The sequence below is a fragment of the Aulonocara sp. 'chitande type north' Nkhata Bay genome, linkage group LG4, assembly GCF_057382095.1.
Source record: "Aulonocara sp. 'chitande type north' Nkhata Bay isolate Kocher_YH1m ecotype deep benthic linkage group LG4, A_spYH_male_GT1.1, whole genome shotgun sequence".
Lineage (NCBI taxonomy): Eukaryota > Metazoa > Chordata > Actinopteri > Cichliformes > Cichlidae > Aulonocara > Aulonocara sp. 'chitande type north' Nkhata Bay.
Genome location: NC_141347.1, coordinates 4,778,600 through 4,791,333, shown reverse-complemented (window position 1 = coordinate 4,791,333; position 12,734 = coordinate 4,778,600). Strand labels below are relative to the sequence as shown.

The following is a 12,734-nucleotide window of genomic DNA, read 5'->3' as shown; positions in this document are numbered from 1 at the left end:
GTGAAAAGAGGCAGCCTCCTGTCATGCTGCCAGCTGCAGATCCAATCAGCTTTTATTTGTTGGATCGGACTGCTCTCATCTCTCATGTCTCTCATATGCTCTCTTTCGCTTCGTCAGGCTAAAAAGCAAAAAAATTGCAAATGCAAACCCAAGTGAGCAAGCTGCAGAGACCGGAGCACAGCCACAAGCACGGTAACAGGCGCAGTATTGGCACAGTGTAGATCGCATCAAAGCACGACACTGGATAGCGTCGTATTACATACAGAACATATCAGGGAAGCAGGTTTTTGCCTGAAAGCTCTTCCTTCTGCCCGTCTTTTGTTTTTTACATATGGCAGGACTTAAAGCTGCGCGTTTTATTAACAAGCATGAAAATCTAAGTTTAGCAGAGAAGAGCAAACAAGTCCCACCTGCTACAAGATTGTCAGATATGGGAAACCTGCTGTTCATGGAACGGACTCATTCATTTACGCAGCTTATTGCTCCTGCTGAGTTAAATTAATGTTTAAGAAAAAGTGCTTTGAGCAAATACTGATGTCAGCATGACAACTACTTCAATTAAAATCTGCGGGTGCATAAAAGCACCATGACATCAACCATTGTCTGGTGTCAGAGGAGGAAACCACACAAGTCAAATTTCAAATTCAAATTCAAATTCAAATTTTATTTGTCACGTACACAGTCATACACAGTACGATATGTAGTGAAATGCTTGGACAACTGCTCGTGACCTAAAGAAAACAAAAAAGGAAAAGGCTATGAATAAGATAGGAAATAAATATGAAAAATTAAAAAGGGTAAATTTAACTAGTCCAAGCCATTCTTTGCACCAGGCTGTAAACATGCTTTATAATGTTGTTAAGCAGGACATTTTACCACAGGAGTCAGACTCAAGCAGCCACTGGAGGAACTTCGCACACCCACTTTGAGCCCCAGATTTGATGATCATGTTGATTCATATTTTTATATTTGTACATGTGTGCTCCTGATCAGCTGGCGTTTTAAATGTGAATTCATTTTATACCTGCCATGATGCTCACAGGTTATAGAACAACGAGAGAAAGGACAGGACCAGGATCATATCCATTGTAATCCATTTCATTCATTCAAGCATGTCTGCAGGGTTCAGTCTAAATCATTCTAAATGGATTTGATGCCCCTTGTCTCCTTGCTCCTGTCTGCAGGTTTATTACATTTTAGGGAGCTGTGCTGTCAAAAAGGAGCAACTGCTCCTTTAGATCCCGCAGCCTTTTATTATTTATTATTTAATATTTATAGGCAAACTATAAATCTCTGTGAGTACAACAGGGTATACATTGTATACCTGCTCGCAGGCTCCACTGCAGCCAAAATAGCTGTGACTCACCTGGACCTCTGTGGAGGTGCTTAGGGGTTGTTTAATGTTATTTACTGTAATCGAATTATTACACTCAACGATTGCAGTTAACTTAAAAAAAAAACAATCAATGTGATCTTTTTTGTTGAAAAGAAACTGGGAAATGTTTTTTCCATTGGTGCATACACATAGTAAAATTGGGCAAAGTTACACATAATGTGATCATTTCATCCTTACATGGACAAAAGTGCTGGGCCATCTTACACCTACAGGAGCTGCTTGGGTGTGGAAACTCATGCCACTAAGCTCTCTGTGCAAAGTTGTGGTGCTAAAGTTAATTCCAGAGGAGGTTTGGAGCTATTGAGCATTATTTGGCTCAGCACTTGGCAAACCCTGTTGATTTGTAATACATTTGTCCTTATTGTGAACATCCAAATGTTGTTGAACAGAGGGGATATCCTGAATATGGTCACCTCAGGCACACCACGGCCTGGTTTAAAGCAAATAAACATTATTTCAACTGTGAATCAAGCAAAGCTACCCTAATAGATTAATATATGTTATGTCCACCAACCATTAAGTTGTACATTTTTCCATATATTTTTAATGTATCTAAATGTTTCAATAATTTTAGTAGAGTCAAAAATATGGCCGTTTACTTGAAGACATTTACTGCAAAGCTTGAAAGTTATAAAGCTAAACAGCTTCCAGTGTTTTTTCCACCCTGAAGTGCTGAATTCCTATCACATTAACTTGCTCTAAATCTTACGGGTCTCCACTGAAATGCTTCTCCCTGAGCTGCACCTCTACAGGTAATGAATACTGGTAGTAAACATGAAAGGATGTTTCCCCACACTTTATAATTAGATTGCTAAATCATTTGCTGCAGAGATGCTGGCCCTGCTTTGGGGGAGGGAGAGTTACAGCACGCCTGCGTGCAGTGTTTGAGTGTAGGATAGTATTTTAACATCTGCTTGTTTGTGTGTTTTTAGCATGTGCTTGTGTACTGTAATGAAATGTATGTACTCAGGAGTTTAATTATGCGAACAATGAGAAATATACACATTATTTACTGGGAGAGAAGTGATAACAAACATTTTGGCGCTGACTGTCAGCTGAATGTCTTTTCTTGACATCTAGGCCTGCGGATGATATATAAGGAAATGCTCTACACTGGTGTCCAAAACAAACAACCATGTTTCCTCGAGTGAAGGTCAACACATGCAGATAAGGTTCTTGAATTCATGCCCTGCCACTGCCGGGTTAACCTCTGCTAACTAATAGCTTAATAAGACTCCTCTCTGGTGGTTTGGTAAACATCTGCTCCGCATAATGTCATTAAAATTGCTAATAAAGAATTTGAAAATGAGCTTGACATTGCTTTTATTTCGTTAACTGGGTCACAATCACAAAGATGCTGGAGAAGGACGGAAGTGATATTTAATTTGGGTAAATTCAAAATGACACAGCTGTGTCAACAAAAAGAGAGGAAGGCGGGGAATGAATGACAATATTTCTCATGTCTCTTGTGTTAAACACGGCGGCCTTTGAAGGACGTTCTGACCTTCAGAATCATCAGATCAGCACAAGCATCAACAAACGGGAGCCAAACACTGAAGCTCTTTTAACAGCTGCTCCAGTTCAGGAAACAAGACCAGTGCTGACACTGGTCTCACTGCTGTCTTTGTTTAAAGCCTCTTAGTGTGGAGAGGGCACATGTTTTCAAGAGGAGGGACTTGCACGAGCTGGTATACACAACAAAATTTAGAATAACGCATGACTTATTATCTGCTAATTACATCAGCACTGTACAGTATTTTGTTTACCGTAGATAGGACAAACATTTTATGTACCAGTGCAGTGAGCCAATATTGTGCAAAGAAAATTACAACAAATCTATCAGGACATAATTGTAACTTGACTGTTATTACTATTTGCATTCAGCGCTAAAAAAGTCAAAATAAGGACAATAAAAATATATCGATGCAGCTATTAGAAATAATATATATGGAGGATTAGGTTATTAGTAATTACATTAATATTAAGTGGATTAGTAGAATTATCTATACTCTCTTAAGAAAAGTATTGTTATAATAAAATGTGATAATGTTGCAATGCAGTGTTAAAGCATCGTGTCCCCGGGTTTCACGTGAGTTGAGCACCTAAGAGAGTTGCCCTAATTAACAGGCATCAATATGTTTGCACATTAACGTGACTGAGTCGTGACTATTTCAGTGTTTAAATCTCTGTTCAGTCACAAATCTTCATAAAACAAACAAACACAAAGGTGCAGTGATTCACAGTGGACCAGCTGCTCCATTACAAACCTTGATCCACAACATCATCTAGTGGTGGAGCACAGCTCTTACATCCACCGTTAAATATGTGACTGTGAAGAACTTCACATTCAGATTATATATCAGACAGGATATGAGTATGATGCTAGTGCTAATTATTATGAGGCACAACCTGAAACATGTTTAACATCTTGTTGTGAGTGTGGCCTTCTCAGGATGCTCACACTGGTCTATAATATGTTTATCACTTGAATTTGTGAATTAATTAAATGATTTCCTGTTAAAGGGCTGAATTAATTCATTATTGGTGAATTAGAAAATAGTTTTCCATAATTAACTAAAGCTATGAACAAAATGTGAAGAAACAGCAGATGTAACTTTATATCTGAATATCTCTTGAAGAGGCTGAACGAGGGCCAGGTTGTTCTTTCTTGTAATACTGATTTGTACCACGAGATGGTGAAGCAAGATAATACAGCCTCTGTGCCAGCCCAGACACTTTTATTATTCCTGTACCTCATGTGGTGAAGCCAGCTCATAACAAGCAAGAGGACCCTGAACCTGCAAAGCTTCTAGAGCCAGCTGAAACTTTGACCGTATCAGGCCTTTTCCACTAAAACCTACTCGGCTTGACCTGATTCGACTCAGTTTTTAGGGTTTTCTCTGGTACTTTTTAAGCACCTGCTTAAAAAGCTGCACAAAAACCTGACAAAAAGCTATAGATATATATTATATACACATATAAGCAGCAGGTATACCATCACATCCTCCATTGTTGTGTTGTGTTTGTGTCACATACAAATGCTGTGTTGCTAACGTGATGCACATTTAGGTGCTACACAGTTGAAAAAGGCACAAGTCTGAGGAGACTGGGAGTGCAACAGTTCCCCTGTCATCACCAACAGCAGTAGTTAAGCTCCATTTCCATCACTGGTCTCCCAGCCTCCCTGCTGAGTTGCTCCACTGCTGCCCACCCAGCCGTCCCCCTTAACAGATTTGCTTTCTCTACGCGCCCCCACGTGGGCATTCCTGCAATGATCCACAGCCAGTGACTCAGAACTGCTCCACAGTCTTGTCGTACTGTTTTGTATCATTTGTCTGCATGTGAGTTTCCATTGTTCTCCGCCTGATAGAATGTATGGATTTTGTCGTTTGCTGCCTTTTGGACTTTTGCTTCACCAAAAGTTTGCTTTTGTTCATTTACTCATATCAAAGTCTGCATTTTGGGTAGGCACGTTTCACTAGACATGGCACAGGGTTCTGCAAATATTGTTAGAAAGTACTGGAAAGACTCAATTCCAAGGTCGCCTCTTAATGCTCCCATAAAGATTCCCAAATATTACTGTTCCTTAATGTAAGGAGCTCCATATTGTGGCCCCTTTGGGCACATTATAACATGGGAGTCTGTAAATGTCCTGAGAATGTCTCAATAGTCCAGTTAGTTTGTTAACCTCAAAAATCGTCACAGGCTCTGCAGTGTCACTGTCTACCCCAGTAGATTCCAGCACGGAGAGGAAACGGAGAGGTGCTGGGCGACATGGCATGAGGCTGGAGCGGTTCTCCTGAACCCCCAGCAGGAACAAAGGCAGGGCCAGCGGGTGCAGAGACCTCTGGCATGGGTGGAGCTAACTGTAGCTGCACAAGGCACACAGCTGGCTCAGGTTGCAACGGCAAACAGTCTGTCAAGGATTTATTAGCGAGATGCGGTCCCCTGCTGGCTGAATGAGCTCCTTGGAGCTTCCAGCAGAGGATGGAAGTGGCTGAACAGGTGGCTGAGCTACTGACTGAGCTGGAAACAGAGCTGATGCCAGAGCTAAAGACTGAACAGGTAACAGAGTTGACAACAGGGCTAGAGACTGGAGTAGAGTTTGTAGAGGTGGTTGTTATAATGAAGGTTGTAGTGGCAGTGGATAAGCAGTTAGCTGAACTAGGACCCCTGAGCCTCCAGAACACGAGGAAAACTGCTGGATGGGCTCACCTGAGCCTCCACCGGAAACAGGAATGGGTACAGGCACCTGCTGGACACTAGTTGCTCCCACCTGAGGAGTAGGTACGGGTGAAAATGTTACGGGTCCCAAGGATGAAGACCACGATGACAAATATGTTACCTGTAAAAGCAGGTGAAGAGCAGAATAAGGAAGACACGATGCGTCTCTGCTTTCCTCCAGAACGTGTCTGTCTGATTTATTTCACACAAATAAATGCTATATAAACACTAAACATGAGCTTTCAATATACTGTTCAGCTGGTTCCTCATTCACATCAATTACATTTACTTATTTCACAACCTCAGTGAAATATACTCTTTTTAACTGGTTCAGTTTCTCAAATTCACACTTCTTTCACAATGGCGGACGAGCGGGGCTGAAAACTTTTAAATATTACTCTTTCTGGGTCACAAAAGAACCTTTTAAGTTATTTTCAAGCGAGAATGTAGCTGTGTAAACTTCAAATATCTGCTCGATTTATCAAGACATCATATATTTCCAAACGCGCTCCGACTCGGAGACATCTGTGACCCGCCAGCTCCATAGCAGACAGCGAGGTCGAGGATTATTAGAGCCGGCGAGAACAGCGGACTCCCGGCACATCGTTTTCAACCCCCCCGCGGTCTTTTCGCTACTCAGGTTAAACAAACCCCAAACCCCAGCAGCTGTCTATTGTATTGAGTGTCCACTAAAATAAAAATAAAAGCATTCTAACATCTCACCTGCTTGTTTTTATTAAGGTATGTACACGTATGTACATGTACACTATTGTTATTAATAGAGCCAGGCGATGGCGAAGCAGAAGCCGAGGCCGAAGCTGGACCAGGCGGAGGCGAAGCAGGAACAGAGGCCGAAGCCGGACCCGACGACGGCGAAGCAGGAGCTGAGGCCGAGGCCGGACCAGGCGAAGCAGAAGCTCAGGCTGAAGCCGGACCAGGCGAAGCAGAAGCAGAAGCTGAGGCCGAAGCCGGACCCGACGACGGCGAAGCAGGAGCTGAGGCCGAAGCCGGACCAGGCGAAGCAGAAGCTGAGGCCGAAGCCGGACCAGGCGAAGCAGAAGCTCAGGCCGAAGCTGGACCAGGCGAAGCACAGGCAGAAGCTGGACCAGACGAGGCAGAAGCAGAGGCCGAAGCCGGACCAGGCGAAGCAGAAGCTGAGGCCGAAGCTGGACCAGGCAGAGGCGAAGCAGGAACAGAGGCCGATGCTGGACCTGACGATGGCGAAGCAGGAGCTGATGCTGAGGCTGGACCAGGCAAAGCAGAAGCAGAAGCCGAAGCTGGACCAGGCGAAGCACAGGCTGAAGCTGGACCAGGCGAAGCAGAAGCAGAAACCGAAGCTGGACCAGGCGAAGCAGAGGCAGAAGCTGGACCAGGCGAAGCAGAAGCAGAGGCAGAAGCTGGACCAGGCGTAGCAGAAGCAGAGGCTGGACCAGGCGTAGCAGAAGCAGAAGCTGGACCAGGCGTAGCAGAAGCAGAAGCTGGACCAGGCGTAGCAGAAGCAGAGGCTGGACCAGGCGTAGCAGAAGCAGAGGCTGGACCAGGCTCCTCGGGCCCTTCAGCAGACGAGGCGTGAAGCTGGACGGGCTCCTCGGGCCCTCCAGCTGACGTGGCGTGAAGCTGGACGGGCTCCTCGGGCCCTCCAGCTGATGAAACATGAAGCTGGCTGGGTTAGTATTTAGTATTTTAGTATTAGTATTTATTTATTTATTGTCATTGTCAAGAACAATGAAATTGCGTTTGGGGCTTCCATACAACCCAAAAAAAAGAAGAAAATAATAAATACCCCTTAAAACCCAAGTGTACATATTTAACCCAGTGTGACTCCAATGCAATAAGACAATCCTTAGCAATAATGTTCGTAGAAATTCAGACAAAGACCTGAGAAACATGACAAAATACAACAATGCAACCCATTCAATATTATTGTACTGTGAGATATGATATCAGATATGATAGTTATCTATTTAAGAAAGAGGGGGGGGGGCAGGAGGGGGAAGAGAATAAAGAACCTCCAGCAGACGAAGCATGAAGCTGGCAGGGTTCTCCCGAACCTGCAGCAGACGAAACATGAAGCTGGCTGGGTTCTCCCGAACCTCCAGCAGACGAAACGTGAGGCCGGACGGGCTCCTCGGGCCCTCCAGCTAACACTAAAAAAGGCTGCACAAGCTGCACCTCCGTCCCCGGCTCCAAAACGGCCTGGATAGCAGTCCCACAACAGCTTAGCTGAGCGTGATGGCTAGCATTTCCTGTGCAAACAGTCTCTTTACAGCCGGGCTCATGAACCGGAAAAGCAGTGTCAGTTTCCATAACCTCCGAAGAAAAAACATGAGGAGACAAAACATAGTCACTCACTTGCGTTCGTGGTGCGGAGCGTCGGTGGCGCGCACGCCGTTTCTTCTTGGGAGTGGAAGACGGCGGAGCGATAGGTGGAAGTCCCTGGTAACTCCGAGGTCCCCCGAGAGCCAGTCGAGTTCCCCGGAAAGAGGGCTTGTGCTCCGGAATGAGCCATGGCTTCCACCGGAGCTCCTCCTCCAATAGAGCGCAGAATATTAACTGGCGCTCGTCGTGGTCCAAGTCTATGGTGTCCAGTGCTTCCCCGCACTGGACCGTGGCAAGAGCATGGCGAGACTGTGACGAGGGCGTGGAAACTGGTGAGCTGTGAGGTGGGGACGCTGCAGCGAGTCTCAGCGAGCCGACACGAACTGTCTCAGGCACGCAAGGCAGCGGCAGCGATTCCTGTTCACAGTCCTGATGTTGTTGAAGTGAAAAAACAGTGCGAACGAAATCCTGCACATCCTCCGACAATTCTGCCGTGTAGACAGGGTAAGCAGACAGGATCTGGAGAAGCCGAACTTTAACTGACTCCGCCTCACTCTCCTGTCTGCATACAGAATAGATGTTCCATTGTCCCTGGAGGATGGTCACACGTGCGCTGAACTCAAAAAAATCCTCGCAGACATCCGCTGGGTCCATACTGGTCGGGTCGTTCTGTCACGGCGGGGTGCGCCGCTGTGTAATGGAAAAAGGGACCCAAAAGCAGATGAGGACGAGGAGTAGTAAGTTTCAACAGAAAAGTGATCCTTTAATGATAACGGCAAGGGAAGACCAGGAAACCAAAACAAACTGGCAAAACACTGAGAAACAAAACACTAAAGGTACTAAGACCAAAAACCATAACTGTCATGGTCCTGCGACCATGACTCGGTGACTTTGTGTTTGTGTTCTTTATTGTTATTATTCTCTTTATTATTCATGGGCTGTTTTGGGATGGTTTGTGTTTTGGGATTTTAGGTACTGGGTTCTGAGTTTGTGCTCCCTCTATTGGTCCCTGGTGTCAGTGTTCCCCTGTCTCGTCAGGTTAACCAGGTCCAGCTGTGTCTCCCACCTGTGTGTGATTTCCCAGTGTCTCTGTGTACTTATAGTGTGTGTTTTCCTCTGCTCCTCGTCGCGTCGTCTGTATTCATACCTTGTGAAATCCCCTGCGTGCTCTCCCTGCTGTTCTCCCTTCATGTTCAGGTTTGCCACTCCTTTGTGTAGTTTATCCCAGTTTAGTTCGTCCTTAGTTCTGTTTGCCATCTCCACTTTATGTCTGGTATTGTTAATAAATCACCCTTCACGTCTGAATAAGTGCTGCATTTGAGTCCTCCTTCCACTCTTCACACGGCCGCTGCCCCGAACCGTGACAGTACGACGCGACCACGAAATGGACCCAGCAGCGCTTAATCCGACTAAGGAGCTACGGGAGAATCTCATCGATGCCACACAGGAGCTCATCGACCTGTGGCTGGAAAACCCGGGCGGGGAGTCCCAGCGCGCTATAGAGAGGCGGCTACAGGACTTTGTTTTCTGGGGCTATTCAGAGCGGGATGGGAGACTGTACGGGTCGCTTACCCACCTTCGTGGTAACAGATCCTTCGCAAGTGGGCGTGTACAAACCCTCTGTAAAACCAAGAGACTGTTTCTCTGCCGCCCCTTCTGAGCCAGGACTTTATCGCCATTCTCCGGCTCAGTTCTGTGTCCAGCCACAAACCTCCCAGTCTGTAGCTCAACCGCTAGCCTCCCCAAGGCTAGCGGTTCAAAAAAGTTATAACATGCCAGAATCTAATGCTATAGCTGCAGCATGGGCTGCAAAAAACTTTCCTTTCCAGTTGTTAAAGTTATTCCTATAGGCTGTATGCAGTATTTTATATATCTACTTGTGAGTTGAAATGTTTAATTTGGCATTGAAGTGGTGCTTTGAGATAGCAAAAACATTTTCATACTGTTTAATCTCATTTAGTGTTTTCTTTTTTTCTGTAGAGCATTTATGGTTGACAAAGACTTTGCGGAAATAAATGCTTTGCAGAAGGTTTTTCCAGAGTCAGCTATCCTTCTATGCTGGTACCATGTCTTGCAGGTAAACCACATTGTTTTCTTTTCACGTTGTCTAAGATGCACCTGAAACACATTTTTACAACAGGGTCCTGTTGTTATGATTTGCCTCATTGTGATATTCACCTACTCAGGTTAATGAATATAAAGGGATAAAATGTTGAGTGACTTTGTCCATTCATTTAAGACCACAGTGCACTCATCTTCTGGTGGCTGCTTCCCAAAGCTCTTTTTGACATTTAAAAATATGTTTGCCTGGTTGATTTCTGTAATGCACAGGTCCTCTTGTCCAGTGAGTGACAAAGTTATTTTTGGACGTCAGCTTTCTTTTATGCTTTTTGTACAGCTGCTCCTCTGTCTCTCTCTCCAGATTAACTTTTTTTCTCTTACATTCACAGGCTGTTAATCGATGGCTTTCAAAATCAGAGTCCGGGGTCCATGGGCTTTCTAACACCCAAAAGAGAAATGAAATCATTTCTTTCTTTTGTAAGCTGAAAGCTTGCACATCTGTAAGTGTAATTTGTCTATTTCACATTTTGATTTCTTGATTACACTAAGAGCATAATAACTTTCAGTTGCTAAAAAAAGTTACAGAGAGATACAAAATAGATTTTTGAAACAATTTCTAAAACTGGCTTCTTATCTTGCTTATCAAAACAAGTACTTAAGCTGTGCAGAACATCATTGTGTCACCCACTGTGCAGGAGAACTTGTGAGTGGGATTCTTTCACAGACAGATGCTGAAACCAAATATGCTTATAGGTTTAGTGTTCCTTCTTAGCCATTGTAAGGGAAGAAATAATTGCTTCTTAATACAAAAACACGACATATTATTAATAACTTAAAATTCTTAATGTTATTCAATAAAAGGAAAAGGGCTTCAATACATAATATTAAAGATTTCAATAGGTCTGTTAAATGGATTGAAATATATTCTGTTGCATCCAATTCTCTTAGGAGGACGACTTTAAAGCCACATCAGCAGAGTTCTGCCAGACATTTAAGCAATACCCTTTGGTGTGCCAGTATTTTCAGAAGCACTGGGAAGGCATTGGCCACATGTGGTGTGACTACGGCCGTCGGTTCAGTCACGCTCGTTCTGAAACAAACAATGTGATTGAAAGGTATGATTTATTATTTTGACCTCATTCAATTGTATTGCTGAAAAAAAGATATTATGCTTTAATCCAAGAGGCTAAACTGAGTAGGTTCGTCATGTCATTGCCAGAACAGGTTTTAGGCAAATCCTTTAAATTCTAGCAGCGTGAGTAGGTGGATTTGCCTAAATCAGCTAAACCGGCACAGAGCATTCCTTTATAAAAGACGTGTGCAATAGGTATTCCAATTTTTAAAAAAATAATACAGTCTTGATTAAAACTTTAAATTCCTTCAATTACAGTTACTAATCATTTCAAATAACTGTTTTTCAGATTTTTCCACCGCCTGAAATACCAGTTTTTATCTGGCTACAAGAATAGGCGTCTGGATGATCTGATTGAAGTGCTCCTAGGGAAGGCCGACGACTACTTCTCAGTCATAAAAACCCTGCAAGATGTGGGCCGCATGAAAAACAGGTTTGCTGACACCTTGTCTCAAGTTTCAGACTCTGCTTCAAGACTGATGGAAAGTGGTTGGGCTCTTAAAATTACAGTCCAGAACAGCCATGGAGTTAATGCATATCAAGTCCCATCTGAGTCTAGAGAAGACATGGTGTATGATGTCTGCCCTGTTGAGTCCTACTGCAACTGTACATATGGCTTACGAGGACTTCTTTGCAAGCATCTAGTGTTACTTGCAAAATTAGCAGAGGCTGACAATGACATCTATCCAAACATGGAAACAGACATTTCTACCTTGGCAAGAATTGCAGTGAAAGAAAGGCATTACTTTGTACACTGTGAGGACTTGAAAGTGATAAAAATGCCAAGTTTGTTTGGAAATCTGTGTTTTTTTGCATCGGCTGAAACACTTCAGTGCACTTGTTGTACGTTCTCTCACTATAACACATGTGCTTGCCTGAAGGTGGCTTGTAGCCATTTTAAACAAATGAAAAACTCTCTGAAAAGTCCTCTATCAACTTTGAATGACACTCCTGTAGTTGAAAGCACAGACAAAAAATGCACAGAAGATGCGGTTGGAAAACTAAATGCTGTTTTAGACACAGTTAAACAGTGGGCATTCATTCCAGAGGGTATTACTGCAATGATAGATGAACTGCATACAAATGTCTTAAAAACAAAACAAGTAGGCAAAAGTATATGCCAGTACGAAATAAAGATGACAGATAATGCACGCAAAATTAGGCCATTGTATTCTAGCAAGAAACGTTCGGCCAGCATCGACATTCCAACAGTCTGTGAAAATGAATGTGAACAGTCGATAACCACTGAAAGAGAGACATCCTCTGGAGAAAATGAAAACCTTTTGGAATACAAAACAAAAAAGAGAAGAGTTAAAGCTAAGTATATGCACAAGTAGACTTTTGTGTGACATTTCAAAGGGACTGCATCCATTACTTCTGTTTATTGAAACTAAAGCTGTCTTAACTTTCTGCCAAGGAACAGATGAAAAGAAATTGTTTGGTCTCTCAAGCAGTTGTTATTTATGTGTGTTATTCATTACTTTGGCTTGGTTGCTGTTTTTGATACAAATTCATCTGTGCCCATTGTAATATTTTCATATGTTACTATTTTTATATTGCTATGCATTATAAATAAAGGATTACTTATTACTATTAAAGGTC

At 43.4% G+C, this 12,734-nt stretch overlaps 1 protein-coding gene across 1 annotated transcript; it reads left to right on the top strand.

Annotated features, from left to right (window-relative positions):
- The first annotated feature begins 9,765 nt into the window (after positions 1 to 9,765).
- LOC147331805 (uncharacterized) lies at positions 9,766 to 12,734 on the top strand. Its single transcript, XM_086288073.1, has 5 exons — positions 9,766 to 9,818; positions 9,920 to 10,016; positions 10,390 to 10,500; positions 10,949 to 11,115; positions 11,422 to 12,734. Exons 2-5 carry the CDS (start codon positions 9,927 to 9,929, stop codon positions 12,467 to 12,469), a joined length of 1,416 nt encoding a protein of 471 aa, XP_086144199.1. The 5' UTR covers positions 9,766 to 9,818; positions 9,920 to 9,926; the 3' UTR covers positions 12,470 to 12,734.

Excerpts from the sequence above, each read along its gene's own strand:
- LOC147331805 (XM_086288073.1), top strand. The coding sequence starts at position 9,927 with ATGGTTGACAAAGACTTTGCGGAAATAAATGCTTTGCAGAAGGTTTTT. Across the intron at positions 10,017-10,389 it reads GCTGGTACCATGTCTTGCAG|GCTGTTAATCGATGGCTTTC; the intron begins GTAAACCACATT and ends TTACATTCACAG. Across the intron at positions 10,501-10,948 it reads AGCTGAAAGCTTGCACATCT|GAGGACGACTTTAAAGCCAC; the intron begins GTAAGTGTAATT and ends CAATTCTCTTAG.